Source organism: Plectropomus leopardus, chromosome 20 (genome assembly GCF_008729295.1).
Source record: "Plectropomus leopardus isolate mb chromosome 20, YSFRI_Pleo_2.0, whole genome shotgun sequence".
Lineage (NCBI taxonomy): Eukaryota > Metazoa > Chordata > Actinopteri > Perciformes > Serranidae > Plectropomus > Plectropomus leopardus.
Genome location: NC_056482.1, coordinates 13,690,815 through 13,712,979, shown reverse-complemented (window position 1 = coordinate 13,712,979; position 22,165 = coordinate 13,690,815). Strand labels below are relative to the sequence as shown.

General features: G+C 39.4%; 1 protein-coding gene across 2 annotated transcripts in view; it reads left to right on the top strand.

Annotated features, from left to right (window-relative positions):
- LOC121959698 (E3 ubiquitin-protein ligase UHRF2-like) overlaps positions 1-20,934 on the top strand; it is a 40,311-nt gene extending 19,377 nt beyond the window's left edge. The window contains exons 4-16 of one of the 2 annotated variants that reach the window (XM_042509154.1): positions 5,470-5,688; positions 7,112-7,221; positions 7,382-7,568; positions 8,063-8,186; positions 10,426-10,533; positions 11,373-11,477; positions 11,598-11,704; positions 11,866-12,028; positions 12,469-12,606; positions 12,720-12,948; positions 13,178-13,326; positions 14,841-14,939; positions 15,029-20,934. In XM_042509154.1, coding sequence (XP_042365088.1) covers positions 5,470-5,688; positions 7,112-7,221; positions 7,382-7,568; positions 8,063-8,186; positions 10,426-10,533; positions 11,373-11,477; positions 11,598-11,704; positions 11,866-12,028; positions 12,469-12,606; positions 12,720-12,948; positions 13,178-13,326; positions 14,841-14,939; positions 15,029-15,175 — 1,885 coding nt within the window. In that variant the 3' untranslated portion in view covers positions 15,176-20,934. Of the gene's footprint in view, positions 1-5,469; positions 5,689-7,111; positions 7,222-7,381; positions 7,569-8,062; positions 8,187-10,425; positions 10,534-11,372; positions 11,478-11,597; positions 11,705-11,865; positions 12,029-12,468; positions 12,607-12,719; positions 13,011-13,177; positions 13,327-14,840; positions 14,940-15,028 lie in introns of those variants that run through there. The other variant, XM_042509155.1, reaches the window with a different exon arrangement.
- Positions 20,935-22,165: the final 1,231 nt, after the last annotated feature.

Sequence of the window (22,165 nt, the reverse complement as noted above, 5' to 3'; positions counted from 1 at the left end):
TATTAACTTTTTGCAGATGTATGATATATAGTGATATACTCTAGGGGTCGAAAGATTATCGCCCTGGCTGATTAGGGGGCACGATATTTGGCATTTTGCCGATTATCTGCATCAGTGTTTTCTTTTGATGATCGCCGATTACACTCAACCAACACCAGGAAAAGCAGTCTGCAATACATGCAAAGAAAGTGTCAGTTTGGGAGGAACTTTTACTTTGTAAAACCTCAGGGAGCTATTTTTATTCATTCATTTTTTTAAATTCAGATTTTCTAAATATTGACAGAAAGATTTTCATTTTTATAGTAAATGCATATTAGGTCAAAATATCGGTTTTCGGTCTCATTAACCACGAATAATCGTATTGGCCCTGAAAAACCAATATCAGTCAACCCCAAATACTCTATGTATTGCTGTATGTGTATGACAATGATGAGTATTCAGAAATTGCAGTAGGGTTGGGTACCAAACTTGGTGCTTGTAAGGGGACTGTCCGAATAATGTTAAATCAGTTTGTTCAGAATTTTGCTACCTAAGAGTGCACTTGGGTCAGAAAGCGTTAAGACGAGAGGCAGAAGCGCCACAAAGTGCCCCGAAGCTGGGAAGCCAGCCACTTCCCAGTGAGCCAAAACTGCTCCTGTAGATAGTTCAGGTCTATTTGGTCTGTTTTCAGTTTCTGTAAGAAAAAGTCTAGTACCACTGCTGTTTGTGATTGTGTTTTTTAAATTATATAGGCTGGTTCTTCCACTTGTGTCTAATCAGAGACCCAGACAGACCGCACACAAATACACACACAAGCAAGCAGATGGAAGGACAGACAAAGAGTTAGCTCTATGTGTGATTAAAAAAGGAGCAAAGGCGCAGAATTACTTGTTGACAGCAACTCGGGAAAAAATGGTACCACTGGGCACTGTTACCAAATTTAAGGGGAACTGGCACCTTTACTGGCATCAGTTCAAATGTGAGCGGTACTCAACCTTTGTACAGAAAGTTCTGAATAAGGTTTTAGGTATTTGAAAACCAGTAAACCACTGTGAGCCACTGGTCATACCAGACCAAGTAAGATTGTAGCAGCAAAACCTCTTGAGTGTATTCAATTGCTTTAAATTCATGGAGGAGTAATGTGGCATTTTTTGATTTAATTCAAAACCTACACACTCTTATTTTAACATTTTAATATTTTCCAGAAATGGTTTAAGGGACATTCAGGTCAAGTGAGATTAATGGTGTGGCCGCCACACACCACATATTTGGGATGACCTTGAAAGCTACGTCCACAGAGAGTAGCCTCCCTCTACCCATCAAGCATAGGCAGTTGCATGAAGCACTGATGTGTCTTGTTGAGTCACTGCCAAAATGTTTGGCAGCTGTTGGAGCCAGAATGAGCCAACACAATACACAAGATATTTTTGTTTCTTATGGTCGTCGTATGTCTCTGGTCTGAACAAAAATTTGGAAGAATTTTTGTTTACAGTTGTATCTTGGCCAGAAATAAATTTGAGTAATAATTTCGTATTAATTAGTGTGTCTCCAGTCTGTCTTCAGATAGGTAAAATTGAAATCTAAAGAATCTCAAGTAATGACATAATATTATTGTATGTTAGTACAACGTGCTTGTTTGTGAGATGCAGGAAACAATGGCCAAAGCAACAACACTAACGAGAGCGTTTAATGCATGTATCACAATTATGGAGACAGTGGATAGCCATTTTTCCCCATTAGGATGATTTTAATGCATTCATTATGTAATTCTCTCGCCTTTTATGTGTGTATGAAAGAAATTAAACCATGTTCTACTGTTGCAGTCAGAGTAGGTCAAAGTGTCTGTTGCTAAATGCCCACTCTGACAAAATGAAATGTAATCGTCTACTTTATACCACATAAGCTTTTATGAGATGTTTCAGTTTTCAATATCACACATTTCTGTCATTATTAATTTTTCTGGTGCGTGCGTAGGTGGATGTTCATGGGTCTAAAGTAGGGCCAGTGCACAGCAGTACCGAGTGAGCTTGTGTGGTCTTTATCTTGAGTACTTCTGCTCCCCTTGTGTTCCTCCATGTTCCCCTTCTGTACATGCTGAGCCCCATTGTGCTCCAAAGTTGATATTCTTCCCCTGTGTGTGTGTGTGTGTGTGTGTGTGTGTGTGTGTGTGTGTGTGTGTGTGTGTGTGTGTGTGTGTGTGTGTGTGTGTGTGGTGTGTGTACACATGTGCATGTGCTGTCAATTTGGTGTTGTCTGTCTGTCTGTCTGTCTGTGTGTGTGTGTGTGTGTGTGTGTGTGTGTGTGTGTGTTGTGTGTGTGTGTGTGTGTGTGTGTGTTTGTGTTGCTTGTATTCACCCCCCACCCTACCCTACCCTACCCAAAACTGCAGTAATCCCTTGGGCCTAAAAAAGGAAATCCCTACACTGTGCCCCAGCCTCCTCTTCCTGGGAGTGTTGTGTGTTACAACTCCCACAGTCTGCCTCTGTTGGCCCTCCAGTCAATTTACAATTGCTTAAAATATGCAGCATTGTCTTCTCTGTGAGGAAGTAAAGCGCAAGTAGTGCATATTCTGAAATCGTAAAATGTCGGATGTTAGTCATATTTAGACTGAGCTCAACAGGCCATCGTTGGTTCTGTGTTGCTCCAGTCTGAAAAACCCCCGGTTTAGGCTCAGCTTTCCCTCAAAAACACACATACACTGCTATCTCATGCACACAATTCCCCGCTTCCCCCTCCACCTCCCACTGTGTGAGCAGACCTGAGTGTGCAGGCTGTTTTGTGGTCAAACGTCAGTGTTAGCACATTGTTCATCTGTGAGCATAATTCCAGCTATTGGCAAGCAGGTAGGCAAGCTGTCAATTAATCTCTGAGTCAGGCCTGATCCTTACAGTTAATGATGATTGGCAGGCAGGAAACCTGCACAATTAACCTCATACCTCCACTCAGAGTTTGCTAGACAAGAAGACTTTCACACTTGGTTAGATCTTCTTTTTGGCGAAGGAGGAATATTTGGAGTTTTCTTATGGACATTAGACATTCAAAAAATTACAAAAAACCATTTCACCAGCATAAAAGACTAGTGTATTTATTGTCAGTCTTAGTTCTGAGTTCATACAACTCTCGTCTATATGCTAAATATGAAGCTAGCCAGCTAGCTTAGCTTAGCACAAAGGCTAAAAACAATAGCTTGGCCTTGTCCAAATGTAACAAAATCCGCTTATTAATACCTCTAAAGCGCACTCTTTTGTTCAATGCATCCAAAAACCAAGGTGTAAGACAGTAACTGTTATGTCACCTCACGTCACCTGTGTCTCGGTAAAAAAGCTGCACGTGAACACACTGCGAAGACTAGTCAGCAGAAAACTAGCGCATATGTTAACTCAATAACACAATAACTCTCAATAGTGGCAGTGGTCTTCATTGGTCATTCAGAAAAGGAAACTGCAAGACCAACTGGGTGGATTCAAGACGCTAGTTAGCCAGAAGAACAAGAACAAGGGATATTTAGCATGCGCTAGTGAGCAACAACACAGACAAATATGAATCGTTGCTGCTTAAGAGCTCCATGGCTAAAAACATAATCTTACCTGATATAACAGGTTGTTTGTGTTTGTGCAGTATGTTAAGAATCCAGTCAAAGTGATTTCATTCACTGACTGGCTCTGCCGTCTCTGACGTTGACTCAAAATGCTGAATCGGCCAGTAAAGCCGGCAAGGGCGGCAAGGGCGGACAAGTGCCAACTGTGCAGGACAAACTGCAAAAACTAGGGTGACAGATGATCACAGGCGGCCCTACACTGTCGGCTTTGTGTGTCAGTGCACTCAGAAGAAAATAAGCAGATTTCTCAAAACACTGAACTATTCTTTCAAAAGATTTGTCAATTAATTTGTATGAGATAACAGGTTAAAATAACTTTAACATTACTCTTTCACTAAAAAAGCTAAACTGAAACAAACTCGCAATTATCTCAACATTCCCAAACAAAAGCTATTCTGCAGTTTATTCAGGGTTACACCACTAAAAAAACAACTACTCTATACTCAAAAGTTTGAGCCAGAGCTTTTAGACAGACATTAAATATCTAAAACAGTAAAGCTATGCGGATGTTTTATTCAGCCTAATCCTGCCATTACTACATATCACTTCACCTTTCTTAACACTGCTGCTGTTGGCTGGGCCAAAGGGCACAGCAGTCTACCAGGATGTAGATAACTCAAGCCTCATTAAACCAGACTAGAATTTCCTCATTTTCTTAAATGTTTGACTTTTTTAAGTGAGCACAAACAATAGGCTATACAATGGGTATAATAATGCTGCTATGTTCTGTCTTGCGTCCTTAAAACAGCGGCTCCAATGGGTATCCCCTTGAAAATTTGGCAAAAGAATGCAGAGAATACTTTGGACTGATGCCTGTCTATACATACATGGAAACTTGGAAAACATTGGTCCAAGTTTTACCGAATTTGTAAGAATTGTGTTTGCCAAGACAGTAAGATTGCTGTGTTACATTTACTTTCGGTTTATATTAATGTGGAGGTGGAGTGACGCCATGGTAGTGGAAATCCTTCATAATCCTGCACTCTAAAAACTCAGTCAGAAAGCTGTTGTGTGCAAATGTCTCATAGTATGTGTACAGACAAGTCTTTGATTATCTACAGTATGTGAGTGGATGTCGCTTTCTGGAGAAAAAGTGGATATAAGTGTTATTTATGTGCATTTTAATTTTCAATGTCAAAAACTCTTAAACATTGTGTCGTGGCTGCTGTTAAAAAAACAAACAAACAAATAGCACATGTTTTATCTGTGTGATTTGTCCTAAAGAAATAATGTGTAAATTAAGTCCAAAATAAGTCCAATCTAAATTCAAATGTACAAGTGTATTGGTAATAGTGTTTTTTGTCTTTTTTTTTTCACTTCTTTTAGTCAAGTTTCTTGCTAAAACTTTGCCCTGTCTTTAAACAAATAAGTGTGTTTGATAACCGTATGTTTATTGTGCATGGGACAGATGAAGGCTGATCACAGGGCTAATCTCAAGTTGAATAAACTGATAGGTCTTTAATGCCAGTTTCTTATAATAGGAATTTGCTTTTCTGTGCAAAATTCACATGTATTACAGTTTGTGCCCCTCTGTGCTTGTGTGGGCTTCTGCAGATTTGCATGGACTTACATGTTCCTGCACAGAGGCTTATATTGCTAATCACTGGAACAGTATTTTTCTTAATGCACTGAGCTGTTAAATGATTTCTCCATCTCCATCCATCTGCTTTACAAAACACACTGCTCTGAATAGCTACTTTTTGCTGGGGATTTTAACACTGTTAAGTCTTGTACTCCAATATTTTTTTTTACTTTTCCAATCATTATTTATCCCATATATGTATTTTTATAATAACTTGATCTTCGAGGAAAAGAAACACACTGTCTGTAGGCATAAAGATTTCACACATTTTAACCACCCTTCCTTCTCTCTCCACTTCTTTCTTCCCCAGCTACCCAGAGAACGGTGTGGTGGAGATGCGACCAGTGGACGTGCGGCCACGTGCAAGGACCCTGCTGCGGTGGGACCAGCTCCAGGTTGGCATGAATGTGATGGTCAACTACAATTTGGAGACCCCAGATGAGAGGGGCTTCTGGTTTGATGCTGAGGTTCAGAACCTCAACCAAGCCTCCCGCACCAACAAGGAGCTCCGAGTCAAGATCCTCCTGGGGTGAGGATTTAACTTCCTTGGTGGGAGGGTGATGCATTGAGAATAGGGGGGTGATTGCTATCTTATTTTCTTTTGCCAGTTTTTCATTTTGTAGCTTATGAGATGTAGAACGTTTCTTTGTGTGATTTTCTTTCATCTCTTTGTAACATGCTCAACAAGAAGAGCCCTCGGAGAATGCAGACCAGAGCCAAGGCCAAGGTCTAGTCTTGGCTATGCTGGTCTGCAACCGCAACAACTATATGTCTGCAGATATGTCCCAAACTATTACAATTAAGTTAAAATATGATTGGACCTAGCTGATGCCTCATCATACCAGATGTGCCTTTATTATGTACTTCTTTATTGCAGTCAATATTATTGCTTGTTATCATGAGGGGTAAAGTCCAAAACCTTTTTCTTAATACCTTTGGGGGAGTTTATTGCAGACTCTTTATATTTGGATGTTTGTAAGAGTATAAGGAGTTGCATGATATTTGTATATTCATGTTTCCACTATACCACGATAAAAAGTAAAAACAAAATAATGAATCCCATGTATTTAGATATACACTCCATTAAAAACATTAAATTCAATTAAATTTTAAATGTATTATTAATCACTGATGATCCACCATGTACGTAGAGTACTAGTCTATGCGGGATCATGAGATTTTGTGGCTGTGGAAATGTATATAAATATAACCTGACCCTAACAGTTCTCCTCCGTTGTTGCTGTTAAGCACTTGTACATGTAAGATGTGACGGTTGGTCTTTATGGCAAGCTTTTTTTCCCCGCCCCTCCTCCACTGTGATTTTTCAATTCTCAGCAACCTCATAAAACACCAAACATATGGCAGTCAGTGCAGGGTAAATACTCAGCGTCTTGTCATGCTGCTGATGTTTGTAGCATGGTTTAAATATGTGGCACTTCCATTGCAAAAAAAAAAAAATTCTGGCTTCAGGTAGTAACACATTTCTTTTCATAATTCAAGGCAGAGCTGTCACTGGAGCTACACTTGTCACCATCTTCCAAGTGTTGTTATTGCTCTTCCATGCTGGTACACATTCTTTTTGGCTTTTAACGACAGACTAAAAGTGTAGATGTTGCCCCATCAGGTCTGGAAGAATTGCATTCCCAGAACTTAAATCATGTTTTCAGAATTTTGGCATCGGCATGACATCAGTTCTTGTGACCTACCTATCTCGCAGTGGCTATGGCCTATGCAAAACCCTTCCACCTAGTCTTATGAATTTTTCCCTGTAGTTTTTCCAGAATCCTGCTGACACACAAACACACTGAACCGAAAACATAACCTTCTTGGGTGAGGTAATAACATATCTTTTAATCTCCCTCTTTGGTTTTCTTTTCCTGTGCTTTCATCTCTCTCTTTCTCTTTCTCTTTGTCTCTGTCCCTTTCTCTCTTTTCTCTCGCCCTCCCTTCAGTGGACCTGGAGATGTAATTGGGGATTGTAAAGTTCAGTTTCTGGATGAAATCTACCAGGTGGAGACACCAGGAGCTCGAGCACTCTCAGCATCAGATGGACAATTTAAACGTATGCACCAGACCACACACACTCACACATACAGTGACAATAGTGGCAAAAAAAGTCTGTGTTGCTTTTGAAGGTAAATTTTAGCATGATCACACCGTAAGACCATCTTTAAGCATGTGTGCATTTGGAATTAATGTCCTCTCCTTGTCCTTGGAACCAGGGAAGAGCGGCCCAGAGTGTAAGCACTGCAAGGCTGACCCCGATGCTGAGTGTCGCTTCTGCTCCTGCTGTGTGTGTGGCGGGAAGCAGGACGCTCATATGCAGCTGCTGTGTGACGAGTGTAACATGGCGTTCCACATCTACTGCCTCAACCCGCCACTGGCCACCATCCCTGATGACGAGGACTGGTGAGAGAGAGTGTTGCTCTGCAATTAGCCAAGACATCCTGCGCTTCACAGTCAATTTAAGAGGGTTGATTAATGTTGTTCGGTATGAGCTGAAGTGCATTTAAGCAGTAATTAAGTGGTGATTGAGGTTCAAATCAATATTGAATAATGACATAATGCAAATGTGAGTTTATCTAATGCAACAACTTAAAATGTTTCTCTGCCAAGTGGAAATTGGGAATTTCCTTTTTGGCAATTACTGAGAGGAAGATCAGGGCTTCCGTGTCTGTGTTTTACCTGTATTGCTTAATGGAACGAAAACAGCAAAAGTTAAATATGACATTTCTCAACCACTTTTTTTTTGTTGCGACTTTCTGATATTCATTGAATGTAAATATTTATGTTGGTGCAACATCTCCTTTTAGGGTACTTAAAACCAAATTTTATCTATGTTGTAGCTCTTACCAAACTCACAGAAATGCATCCACAGATATGACTTACTCTCTTCCCACCAGGTACTGCCCCACCTGTAAGAATGACACCAGTGAGGTTGTTAAGGCAGGAGAGAAACTCAAAGCCAGCAAGAAAAAAGCCAAGATGCCTTCGGCAACAACTGAGAGTCAAAGGGACTGGGGAAAGGTGAGACTCAAGGGCACCCAAAGGTACACACACACTGGGTGAACTGGCAGCGACTCTGTAAGACTGAAAGTACATTTCAGCAGTAAGCTCGAGGGAAGGCCTTTGGTTCCTGCTCCAGTTGCCATTAACTTTTCCAGATCGATTTTCCAAAAGTCTGCCATCTGTGAAATAAAGCCAAAATAATAGAAAAAGTGCTGATTCCTCGTATTAGGCACATTTTGGCTCAAGTAGCTTGCACATTCTGCGGACACAAAATAGATGAAGCATGTTCAATTTCCACCAATCAGATTTACATTTCAACACTCGGCACAAGCGATTGATTTTCAAAGATGGCATCACATGACAAATAGATTGTTGAGAATAATGATAATCATATGACATGACTTTCGGAGAAGATACATTTGGTGGTGTTTTCAAATGTCTTTACAAATGGTAGGATTTTGTCATAACATAAGATCACAGAATGACTATTTGAGTGTGTAATACTTGAACTCATGAGTTTAAAATAGTCAAAAAGTGATTTAAAAGAAGAAATAGTAGACACCCTCCTTCAGGGTTAATTTGCATTATATTTTTTAGTATATGATGTTAAAATTAGATGTGTGCAGAAATATCATTATCTGTGTCTGTTCAACCAACAAAATTACCAGTCTCTGTGTCTGTATTTGCATAGAAGACTGGGTATGGGTGTGGTTTACACCAAAAGTCACGTTAAATTCGGCAAACATATTTTCATTATTCATTTGCTTTACAATTGTTGTGCCTTCAAGCATCAAATTGGTGTAATATTTGCATATAACTAATTATGAAATGTATATCCACATCTTTAAACTGTAGTCTACACACTCTGTAGTCTATATTTGTTTCCATTGCATTATTTGTGCTTTTCTGAAGAACGTTTTTGGATCCGGGTACATCCCTAGATATTATACTCTCATGTAAATGTTGCTGTTGAAAAAAAAAGTCTTCCAGAGCCTTAAAAAAAAAAAATGGCCCGACAAGTTTTTATCACAGTGTAACAGTCCCGATGGTAATAGAAGAACAGACAACACCGCAAGACATTCACAACAAACTGCTTTTACGTAAATGAAAGTTATGCAGCAGTTTGTAACATATAGTTCTTATGGCACACCACTAACAGCAAAGGTTTAGATGAGCCCTTCATTTATTGATTCATCCATTCAGTGCACTATCCATGCATAACAAACACGTTTTATTTTATTTACATCTTTCAAACTGTTGTGTTCATCAGTGTGTCTTTTATGTGTTTTATATTTTGTGTAAGTAGTATCTGCTCTGTGTGTCCTGTTGTTCCTGATCAGAGATAAATGGTTTGTTTCATGTGAAGAGATCTGTGTGTTCCTCTTTGAAGCTCTGTATAATATCACCTGAGCTCACCGCAGCTTTTTCCCTCAAATCAAACGATCAGATCAGATGTTTTTGATCCAGTCAACAAGACTTAATATCTACTTAATGTTCCGCCAAACTCCTGGAGTAAGCCACAACACATTTTTGCAAATGCTTACATTTGTATAAATAATGATCTGTTATTGATTATCATGATGTTCATAAATAATCACAACATGTCTTATGAACACTGTGTACACCTCCTTTTCTCATGACATTCAGACTTTTTACTTGGCAAAAACTGAAATTATCTCATGCGAGCTGCTGAGGCAGAAAATTATTCAGAGGAAGACAGCTGACATGCATTTAAACGTGTTTTTAAAAAGCATCTGTTTTAAGCATACTGTTAAATATTTTTCCCCCAAAATCTCCTCAGAGTCTTCTCATGGCAACACTTTGAGATATTGTGTGGCTCGTTTCCATGCTGGCCTGGCTGTCTCCCTGACGCTCTGCTCCATGGTGTAATGTGAACAATGCCATTAAGCATGACTTAGCCACTTTCCTGGAACTGCCAACGGAAAAATAACTCATTTCTTTACCAGAATGCTCCCTTTCTCTGTGGACTAATTGAAAACAGCCTGGCTTGTGTGTTTGGGCACATTTAAGTGCTGTGACTCACACAGCACTTATTCTTGCCTTTCACATTATAGCAATTTTATAACCCTTAAAATACTTTTCTTGTCTTCTTACTTTTGAAATCCTGTGTACCTCCTAAATGGAATTTAGATGATTGCAGGAATGTGATCTAAAGGCATTTGCATTCGTAGACATTTAATGATATTTCTCTGCATGCAGCTTACATTCTTTGTTGTCTTTCTTGATGTGATTGCAGGGTATGGCGTGTGTGGGGCGTACCAAGGAGTGCACGATTGTTCCTTCAAACCACTATGGACCGATACCTGGTATTCCTGTTGGAACCACCTGGAAATTCAGAGTTCAGGTTAGCCTTTCTTACCCCCCCTCATTTACCGACCCCTTGTTAAGTTGAATTTGTGAATGGTGAATGAAAAATCCAAAAACAGGGAAAGACATCCGCGAGACAGTCTCACACAACTTGTGCGGTTTAATCGAAGTCTTATTTATCCAGTTGTATGCTCAGTTCTTCCCAAACATGCGTTTTCGCTTACACCTTCGTATTTAAAATGAAACATACAATGAAACTTATCTATGCTCTCTTCAAAGCCAGACTCTATTGACAACAAAAGTAATTTAATCTTGCTGAAAACGGGAGCTGCTGGTCTGCCTTGATCAGTAGTTTGTTTGTGTCATTGTTTAACTTTGGTGAATCTGAAAAAAACCCTTTAAAACACCAAAGACACAAAATAATACAAACAAGCTAACTGATAGAGGCAGCAGTAGACCAGCAGCTTCTGTGTTTAGCAAAGTAAAATTACTGTTTCTGTCAATGGAGTCTGTCTGTTTCGGGACGTATTGGACATAGGACTGGATGAATAAAACTTGGATTATATTGCACAAGTTGTGTGAGTGTGTTTTTAACAGATGTGTTGATATAGTTACTAAATATGGACCCCTTTGAGTTCATTTCATCAATAATTTACTCAGTTTTTGGATCCTTTGTTCACTGGAGGCATGTGAGAAAAACAAAGCAAGTATTACTGTAAGTCTCCCATATCTCATCCTACACTCTCATTATCATGGCATTATCAATTGTATTATCATATCTCTCTGTAATATTATAACTGATACATCACTACCCATATGATCAATAGTTTCCCTGTGCTTCTCCGTTTCTTTGACTGTCTCACACAAACACTTTAGGTGAGTGAGGCAGGTGTTCACAGGCCGCATGTTGGTGGTATCCACGGGCGCAGTAACGATGGCTCCTATTCACTGGTGTTGGCTGGAGGCTTTGAGGATGAAGTGGTGGGTTATTTGTATTTTTTAAAAAATATTTATGAATCTCCGTCACGTGGACAGCATCTTGTTTTACTGTGTTAGATAGTTTACTGATGCTGGTCACTTAGTCATGGTTACCTGCTGTAGGACCGGGGAGATGAGTTCACCTACACAGGCAGTGGGGGTCGTGACCTCTCAGGAAACAAACGGATTGGAGAGCACACTTTTGACCAGACCCTGACACACATGAACAGGTACATCACTCAAAGATGAATGGAAGGCTAACAGATTTTTAAGATAAACCACCCAGAATGATTAATGTCTTACCATCAATCAATAAAAGATTGCTCATTGAGTAAGCCTTGATGAACATCATTCTGTTTCATCTATATCTCTTGGATTGTGACTCCTGCAGAGCGTTGGCCTTAAACTGTGATGCCCCCTTAAATGACAAAGACGGGGCAGAGTCCAGGAACTGGCGAGCAGGAAAGCCGGTGAGAGTTGTGCGCAGCTCCAAAGGTCGACGCATAAGCAAATACGCTCCTGAGGAGGGAAACCGCTACGATGGTATTTACAAGGTACAGATGCGGATTTTTGTAGGCTAAAACAAATCTGCAAATTATGCAATTGCATTCACCCAGTAAAAATGCTTTTCTACTAATCAGGCATATTTTCTCAAGATTTATTTTCCATAAAAATATTGTTTTCAATAACTTATTTGTTCTCTTTTATTTAAGTTTATGTTGTTGTTGTTGTGGAGTTTTTTTTTAGGATTATTTTTTAGGAGTATCTGCAATGTTCCACGCATTTTAGTGACTTTTAAAATAGGATTAGGTTGTTGAAAAATCTGATTTACGTTTCCAGATGGCTCTTATATTATTTTAAGTATTTTGGGGTGGGGGGTATTTAACCTTACATATTGAATTGGCTCCATTTTGACTGTTTTCTAATTGAAAAGTTCAAAGTTTCTTTCGTCACAGCAGTGTGTAATGTTATTCTGGTTATGTGTGAATTTTAGGTGGTGAAGTACTGGCCAGAGATCGGAAAGTGTGGTTACCTGGTGTGGCGGTACCTGCTGAGACGGGACGATTTGGAACCAGCGCCGTGGACGCCTGAAGGACTGGAGAGGATAAAGAAACTGGGCCTTTCTGTTCAGGTTAGACTGCAAATACATCTTCTTTATGCTATTTTTGGTTAGTACATAAATACATACTGTCTTTACTGTATGTAGGATATTTCATGTGTTCTACTACGTACCACTGTCTGCAGTACCCGCCTGGCTACTTGGCGGCCATGGCTAACAAAACAAAGAAGGAGGCCTGTGCTCGACCTGGCCGTGGCGGCCGCAGTAAGCACTATCCTGGGAGGGGGAGGTCACGGAGACGCAAGATCAAGGAGAAAGAAGAGAATGAGGAGGAAGAGGATGAGGAGCTGATGGCCGGTGTGGATGAAGAGGAGCCACAGAGTAATGGAGAGCAGAAGACAGCCCATGATAGTGGTGGGTGCTTTTACAGATGAATCTCAAAGCAGGTCAGACAAGGTGTTGTGAGAAGAAGACAGGTGAGAACAGTGTGGAAGTGGAACATCTTTTAAGATAGCTTGTAAATATTTGATATCCACCAGTGTCTTCTTTTCCACAAGCATGCACTACTGTTTACATTCATTTTCATATTTTATTCTCTAAGAGTTTGCCGCATTTTTCAGTCTTATTCGTGTGTCTTTACCAGAGTCGTCACCAGCGTCTGAGCCTCCCACTAAGAAGGTGAAGATAGAGGAGACTTTCCAGCTGTCAGAACAGCAGCAACAGTTGATCCGGGAGGACACAGCCAACAAGAAACTCTGGGATGAAGCCATGGGACACCTTAAAGAGGGACCGGTATGAATCCCAGTACACTCTGACACTCTAATACCCTTTTCCTTCAAAATTAGACCTTACATGCAGTTGTTTTTTTTTTTAAATGAATTTTGAGCGGTCACAGGCAATCTTATAACAGAGAGAAAAAGAAGTAGGAAAGAATAGAAAGAATAGAAAGAAAGGGGAAAAAAATGCCAAGGCACTTCAGCACAGCAGCCTTCATCATGTCATTGTGTGCTGGAATATAAATAAAGGTAAATATTTCCTTGTGTTGTCCATTGACATCTAATGTCATGTGTAATGTAATGTGGCTAGTGCAAACTAGTAAATTAATTGAACAAAGGAAAAAGATGCAGTGGTGAAAACTAAGTTTACAAAAAAAGGGTTTGAAATCAGTTTCTTCATTCAGTCATGGCACTGAGTTTGAAAATCCAGTATGTTTCTCTCTGGAGTTGTTTTTCGACACGGTCACCCCCTCTTGTGGCTGGTTTGATGTGATGTGTACTATTCCCTCTGCTTTTTAGAGAGTTTCATTGCTGAAATGGTGCAGCCAGACATTTCAACCTGCACCGTTCCAGCAATTCAATGTCAAATACACCAGAAAGCAGGGTTAAGAAACAAAGGAAAGCAGCTTGGAGGCCAGTCAAAATGTTATGATTTTTATTTTATTTTTAAATTTCTGTTATCTATTCTCTGTCTGTTTAAAAAAAAAAACATGGTGCCGGCTGATTTGGAACGTTATTTGAGCACCGCTAGGACAAAGACAGATGCATTTTGTGGCAGAGAGACATTATATTGTGCTAGAAAAGGGGGCAAATATTAGTCCATCCACCTGGGTGTCGTGTCCATGAAGCCATGTGGAGCGGGAGACAATAAATAACTGTGACAACTGCAGAGTCATTTGTCCCAGGAATGAATGCAGATTGCAAGCTTTCCCACTAAAGACAAAAGCCAGATGTTAGAGGGTGTCAGTGGGAAAGGGGCTGAACACATCTCAGACTCTTCAACAGTGTGTTCACAGAGCATCGCACACAGCAGCCACTTAAAAGAGAACTCATTGACACTGATCTATGAAAATGTCTTCACCTCTTTAAGTCATTACGCTTTTTTTGATATATTGTTAATAGTTGTGTTTAATTTAAAGGAAGACGAAAGGTCTTTGGGGAATATATCAGATGTGAGTCTTCATCTTTGCTGACTGGAGGGGCGTGTTTATGTCGCAGGCAGCAGGAGACATAGTAAATAAACTTGTGTTGCAACTACATGTCACAGGCAGACAGCGTGTTGTTAGTAGTGATTTTGAAGAGTAACGACCATACCAGCATTTAACCGGAACAAAGTGACATTTGCAGGTTTAATGTGCTGCAGCTGTGCAGCTAATTAGCTGTCTTGCTGCAACCTGACATTAGCGGGAAGCATGAAAGTTAAAATGGCAGTTTATTTTTTAAAATTGTTTCTACACTTGCAGTTTCTCTCTGTGTTTATCCTTCCCGTCTTCATTCATTTCATGTGTTTCTGTTTGTGTAAATGTAAAGAATTTCCTGCGGAAGATGGAGCAGATCTTCATGTGTGTGTGCTGCCAGGAGCTGGCCTTCCAACCCATCACCACCGTCTGCTCACACAACGTTTGCAAGGTGCATACTCACTGGATATATTTGTAGCTACCACTAATCAAAATCTGTGTAATTATGATTAAATTTCTCCTACCATCGTCTCTCCTCAGAGCTGTCTACAACGCTCGTTCCGAGCGAAGGTGTACACCTGCCCCGCCTGCCGTCACGACCTGGGCAAAGACTTCGTCATGACCCAAAACGTGACACTTCAGGTGCTCCTCGACCAGTTCTATCCCGGCTACAGCAAGGGCCGGTGAGGTCGAAATCACATTTACATATAAGTAGAATACATACATACACGCACATAAGCATCCATTCTGTGCACCCGCGTATACCGTCAAGTACCTAGAGCTCCACTTTAAAATGCGTTGCACACACATACTGTACTTACCCACAGGCAAATGTATATTGCATATATACAGCCATTTATGTATACAATCATTCATACACAAACAACCTCAGTAGGGACTGACCTCATCTGTTGAACCTGGACTGTCTCCATTAACATCACCAGCCTGAAATTTCAACCAAGGACATTTTTTTAACCTCCTATCTCCTGCCCCCTACAAATGCACAAAAGGAGCCCACATTCACACCCATTAGCCAAGATATTAGCTCATTTGTTTGTGTTTGTTCACACATAAATTGACATACAGCACGTTGTTTGAGTGCAAATTTCTCCCAAGCAATATCATAAAATCAGCCATTAGACTCCTGCCAACCTGTACCCATTTTTGTGTACCATGTACGCAGTTTTACACCAAAAAAAACTGAGCTGCTACATATATGTGCAGTATTTCAGTCAGCTGGGCTGGCAAACAAAGGTGCTAGTTTAACGCGGTGACTTTGGCACAGCAGGACATAACACCCCCTGCACAACATTCAGAATGAGCAAGTCATGGGACTGAGAGATGGCAAGCTAAAATTAGAAAGTCAAGAATGAACATGTATTCATATAAAGCACATGGTGTTTTATGGCTTTGAAGCACTTTATCAATGACGTGACTCATTTTGGAGGTTAATCAGGAGCACACGTTGGCATTCAGCTCATGCCACTTGGAATAACGCCATTGCCGTACCCTGAGCTAATAAGAATAGCAAACTTGTCACCAGAGGTAACTTTAGTCCGCTTGCAGAGAACAGATATTTGGCAGCTGTGTCTGGTTTGTTTTGAGCGTCAGAAGATTTTTGGGTCCAACAAAGAAGCAATCTTACAGTAAACACAGCAATCATCAACAGACACACAGATTATATGTGGAGTAAGAAAAATAATGAAGGTATTCACTTCATTAACATACCAAAGATGTGAGGCTATAGAGCTTGTTGGGGCAAAATATCTCAGAATTCTGCTTTTTAAAAAATCATTTGTGGTAAGGAATCACCACTAAAAAAAAAAATCTTGAAGGATTTAACCAAATTACATCATCTTTCTTCAGCAAGGAACTTTTTGTTCCATTTCGCCACAGCTAAAAATGTAAAAGATAAACAAATAGTTCTCTTAAATCTCTTGCATAAGTGCTGTTAAAACCTCTAACACTATTGAAATGTATTAAAGGGACAGTTCACCCCAAAATCAAACGTATTTTTCCCCTTACCTGTAGTGCCATTTATCAATCTAGATTTTTTTAGCGTGAGTTGCCGAGTCTGCCTTCTCTCCAATATAAAGGAACTAGACTTGTGATGCTCAAGTGGCAAAAAAAATACATTTGAAAAGCTCAACAGCAATGTCTCTTTCCAGAAATCATAACCCGGTTACTCAAGATAATCTGCAGACCTCGTTGTGACTAGTTTCATATAGATAGATAAATAGCACTACAGGTAAGAGGGAAAAATATGCATTTTTGATTTTGGGGTGAACTGTATCATTAAACATTGATGTCAAGACATTTATAAATGAAGTTCTATCTTCCACATGTATTTTCACATGTACTCTCATTCATGGTTCCACTTCCTCACGTGGACACAGTTGTCCTTGTACATTAGATGAGTGCGTTCTTGTATTTCCCTTTAATTTGTTTACCAGATAAATACTGTAATGATGTCGTGGAAAGTAAAGATTTCCTTGCGGCACACCTCAAATGCTTGAAAAGTGTGAGGCGCGATGCCTGTTTGTTCTTTTCAGTGACGCCAAGAAAGGCACTCTGTGGTTGTCCCTGGTGTTACCGAGCAACCGCAATCAAGCAGGTCTTCACACAAAGATGGTTAGCATATTTTAAGCTCAGCAGATATTCATCTGCCATTGTTCTCTCTGTTAGATGTAGTATAATATTCACTGGAGAGCTCTGGGTATCCAGCACGATCTGCTCGTCCTTCACTTTCATAAAAGTAGTCTGATGAGTGATTGCACAGCCAGAATGATGCACGTGTCTCATTACATCCAGGAAATGGAGATAGGCCTTCTTTTTGTGCCACGGTTAAGAAAATGATCCTCTGTTCAATAACAAAGAGTTTTAGAATCCAAATGATGGTTACGTGGATTCACACCATCAGAGGCTCGGACACACTGCCAATGTGTGCAGTGTTCCCAAATATACTGTGTATACGTCAGATAGAAATATAGTTTGACCAGTCTGATGTTGTCATTAATTGTTGTTAGGGCTGGGTATTGTTTAAATAAATACAATACTAGTACGAATACAAGTACACTAAAAATGATACTAATACCAATAGAGTTCTTTGATGCCTTTTTTTCTAGTTCATTTCATACTCACCACGTTAATGGAAGCATTCAGTTGCTTATAATGCCACCAGACGCCACAGCTGTGGAGTATAACCATACTTTCTGATGTTTTGGTAGCATCTTGAGCTACCAACTCTGACTTCACCACACACTGTATGTGTTGTAGCTGCTGCAGTAGTGGACCAGTCACATGTCGCATTAAACTGAAGAGAGTTTATGGTGATTGGCTGTGAGCAAAACCATACAAATAGTCATTTCTTTGTAGATCTGGGTAAAAATGGATCAAATGCAAGTTTTGATACTACTTGGTATATGGTTGGTTGATACCCTAAAGCAGTGATTCCTAACTGATGGGTTGTGGTCCAAAAATGGGTCCCAGGTGTCAAGTTTGTGTAAAAAAAACACTCTTTATTTTGAAGTACAGTGAATTTAGGCACAGAGCATTAATTTTGAAGTGCCATTTCATGCTTTAGAGTGAGTGAATAATGGACAACTGCTTAGCAGAGATAGCAAGCTAGTTTGATGACATGGCCAAACAGAGGTATGACATTATAAAACTGTGTGTGGACCTTAAACTAATGACTAAGGAGAAATATGGACCCTGTGGCTATACCAGTCGGGAACCACTGCCCAAAAGGTATCAGCTACTGATACCCAGCCCTAATTGTTATTCACCAGTCCAGACCCGTTGGACAAGAGTGCCTTGTAGCACAGACTATCAAATACTGTCAAGTACTGAAAGTTGGCATCCAATGCTTGATCAGTGTCCTTGTTATAACTTGTTATTTTTAATCAGATTTGCTGATTTAAAATCTTAATTCTAGACTTTTTTATGTAGGCCAAGTTTTTGTGTGGCTGCTCATGTTAGATAAAGTTTAACATTTAAGAATTTCTTTCGTTAAATGGGAAAAAAGTTTGTTGAAAAAAGCTGAGATTCCTGAGAGTTAAGTGTTGAAAAGTTTTTGTTGGTTGTGAGAGTCAGGTATCTTATTGACACCGAAAAATGTAAGACCTTTCAATAGTGTGAGAGGTTTTCAGTAGTGCACAATGTGAGCATAACACATTCTTGTAGTTTCATAAATACGCTATTGAATGTTTCAATAGGTAGCGTTTCAGTTAACTTGCATACAACGTAACACTGAAAAACAAATAGAAAAATGTGTCCAAGGTGAAGTTTTGTCCTTCACTGCAGAACTTAAACACTGAAAAGCATGAAAGAAAGCAAACAGTGATGTTTGTTAGTTACTGATTGAGTCTGATTGTTGGCTGCGCTGAATATGAGGATCTTAAATACGTGAACATACAAACAGATTTCTTGACACAGACAGTTGATTCCAAAGAGAGAGAAAACTAGTTTCTTTACTTTGGATATGCTGAATAACAAAGTACACGCTTATATAGATTAAGATCACGTGTTACAAATAGAATTATATATAACTATAACGTTTTCTGGCGGCACTGGTTGGACTGCTCCCTCAGTATATTTGAAATGAACCTGTAAGTGTCACATAAATTTGTTCAGTCATAATAAGAATGCCTCCAATACTTGCAAAACCAATGACATTGAAAATTTTACAAAATACAGTGACGTGTAATTTTTTTTCTTCTTTTTTTAGTCCTCGTGTGCATTTTTCCACAATGCATTTTTGGTACATTATTGCCCAAAACATTTGATTTTCAATTTTTTTAGGTGCAGCTCTGCAGTGCCTAATGGTAATACAGTCATTGGCGACTGGACAGATAGAAGCTTATTGTTACCATGTAAGGATGGAAACTGCCCATATAGTACACCCATAACGTTAACATTCGAAGGCTGCGCAGCTTTTCTTTTCTTTTTTTCCTCCCTTTCCGCATGTCTATTCATTCTGTTTTAACCAACTATTTATATACTGTGGCAGATAAAGATAAAGGTTACATTTATATTAGTAGTATTAATCTTTTTCTTTTCTGTAAATGTTCTTCTATTATTTGTTGGCATTTAGCTTTTCAAAAAAAACATTTTCACTTGCGTCACACAAGGGGAGGCACGCACTTATATTAATGCCGCAAAATAGCAGTAAATTACATTTAATTATTAAACAAAGTTGTTTTAATTTTTTTAAAGACAAACTTGTTTAATTTGATTTATCACTTTATCTATTTTGAGGATTTTGCTGTATGATTTAAAAAAAAAAAAAAAAAAAATCAGGGTCATGACATCCTAAAATATGACCACAGAAAATGTCAAAAAATAGCATTCAGTTCCGTTCCACTCTGCACCCACACACACTCAGTTTACAGTTATCTTTACATTTTAATCTGTTAGATCTGACACACCACCACATATATCATACATGTTACACAGCTGGAGTTGAAATGTTTTTTCTATTTTGAACGGCTGACACAGATATGCATCTTGTCCAGTTCTGATATGGTACTTTAAAATGTCCAGGGTTGGCAGGAACTTAAACAAAAACGGAGAGTAAGCAGCACAGTCTCTGCACTGATCTGCGATCTGGACACCTGGAGCGCTGAATTTCAGATACCGTGTCTGAAAAAGTTTCACCAGTTGAGTTGAGTTTGTGGGAAAATGTAGCCCTTGTTCATTGACATCATCACGTTCACCTGTAACAGCCATCAAGGCGTCGCCATGTTTAGTGTAGAGCGGAGACAATGACAGATTACTCGCTGCTGTACACATCAGTTTCTTACTGCTCCGTTGACACTCAGATCCCCTCTCATTGGCCGGCTGTTTGTTTGTTTGTGGTGATTTCCTTGTTTCTGTTCAATCATTCAGGATTTTTTTTGTCTCTTTTTATCAACGACATGCAAGTACAAATGCTACTATGGTCTTTAAAGCTAACTGTGATGTGCATTTCTTCCACTGTTGCTCAATCTTGTTCAAAGATTATTTTCTCCCCGCATTGACTGGCAAGCTAATAGCCCTCGTTTCTTTCTCTGCTGTGACCTCCTCTCCCTCCCCTCTCTCCCTCCACTGTCCTCTGCCCTCCGTGAGCCTACAGTACTAACAATTTTTAGACGTCTTGTGGACGCTTGGCTTCAGTGCTGTGTTGTTTTTACTTTTATTGCACTCTATTGAAGAAAAAAGTTTGAAAAGTTGCATTTAATTTTTCCTAGAATGCTTACTATTATCTATGTCTGTACGCCATTTTTTCTACCATTTTAGTTGCTTCTCTTCTATTTTAATCATTAGTCATTTTTATGTGGCGACCTCAAACATTTGCAGCATACGCCAGTCTGAGGAGTTTCATGCTTCATATTGTGATCTGAAATTTTATACATGTCATAATAATACTTGATATGTACCTATTAAATATTTGGATTCCAGAAAAAAAACAGCTTCTTTTATTTATCCAGATTTTATGAGGCTAATGACTTTTGTTTTCAGCGTGAAATGTGAATTCAGTACATTAAATTGAATGACGCACCATGAAATCATATATGTAAGTGGTCAAGCAGACCATTTTATTTACAGTGATGATAATCACAGCTCTCTGACATGAGGCCAGCTATCAGTTTTTTTTCTTCAGAGAAGATGAATAGTAAAATTCCCCTCAAAAGCATTAAATACACATTTTTTAGCATTTCTTTCTATTTTGCAGAAATTAGTGAGCTGTTCTCTCTGTGTTTTCCACCAAACTGTTGGTGGCAAACACTTAGTTCTGATAGCTATGAATGAGATTATTTTTCATGATTAGTTCATGATTTTCTTTTCTTCAATTTATTTATTTATTTTTGTAAAATTGGTCTCAAATTTCATTTGGAGTGGCATTAAAAAGTCTTACATATAATTTGCCCTAAGCTGCAGGAACCCTGCAGGATGCTTGAACAGATCAGAGCTGTCGTTAATGTTATTAGTAACACCTGTGCTTTTCCTGCTGTGACAAGTGGAAACAAAGGCCCGTAAACTAAGAGCACTTTGGCCCAATCAAGAGAGCCATGTGTGTCTCCATTAAAGGCCCTGCACACCCACATGGGGGTTTTGAGTCCCTGACCTCTTGCTGAGGTTGAAGGTAGGCGGGCCAGGCTAGAAATAACAAGGTCACCAGACTCTGTAACTTTATCTGACAGTTTTAAGCTACCGTAGTCCATCAGATTTCCTGATCCATGGGCACATTTGTTTATAACTGCTCTTCTTACACTGACGTATTCTGAAAATGCAACTTTCACTTGAGCTGTTGAGTGGTTTTGTTTAGTAGTGTCATGTGGAGCCTCCTGGTGGTGTGAAGACTCAGGACAGGCTCTGGATGTCTGCCCTGCTGCTCTTTTGTAACTGACCTAATTTTCTACAGTTTGTGCACACTGAGCGGCACATATACTCGATTTTAGACACTAGCTCCTGAACAAAAGGGGCAAATACATGTGCTTTATTATACACATCGATAGGTTGTAAGGATGCATGTAGATAACTTTATTAGGAAAAACAACAATTGTTAAATAAAAGTAAGCACTTTAAAATCCACCACTGTTGATTTGCGGTAACATATTGCACCATAAGTTATGTCAGGTAGACGCACAAACACTGAATTCACTGTAAGGATATTTTGTTTCAAAATGATTAAATGGG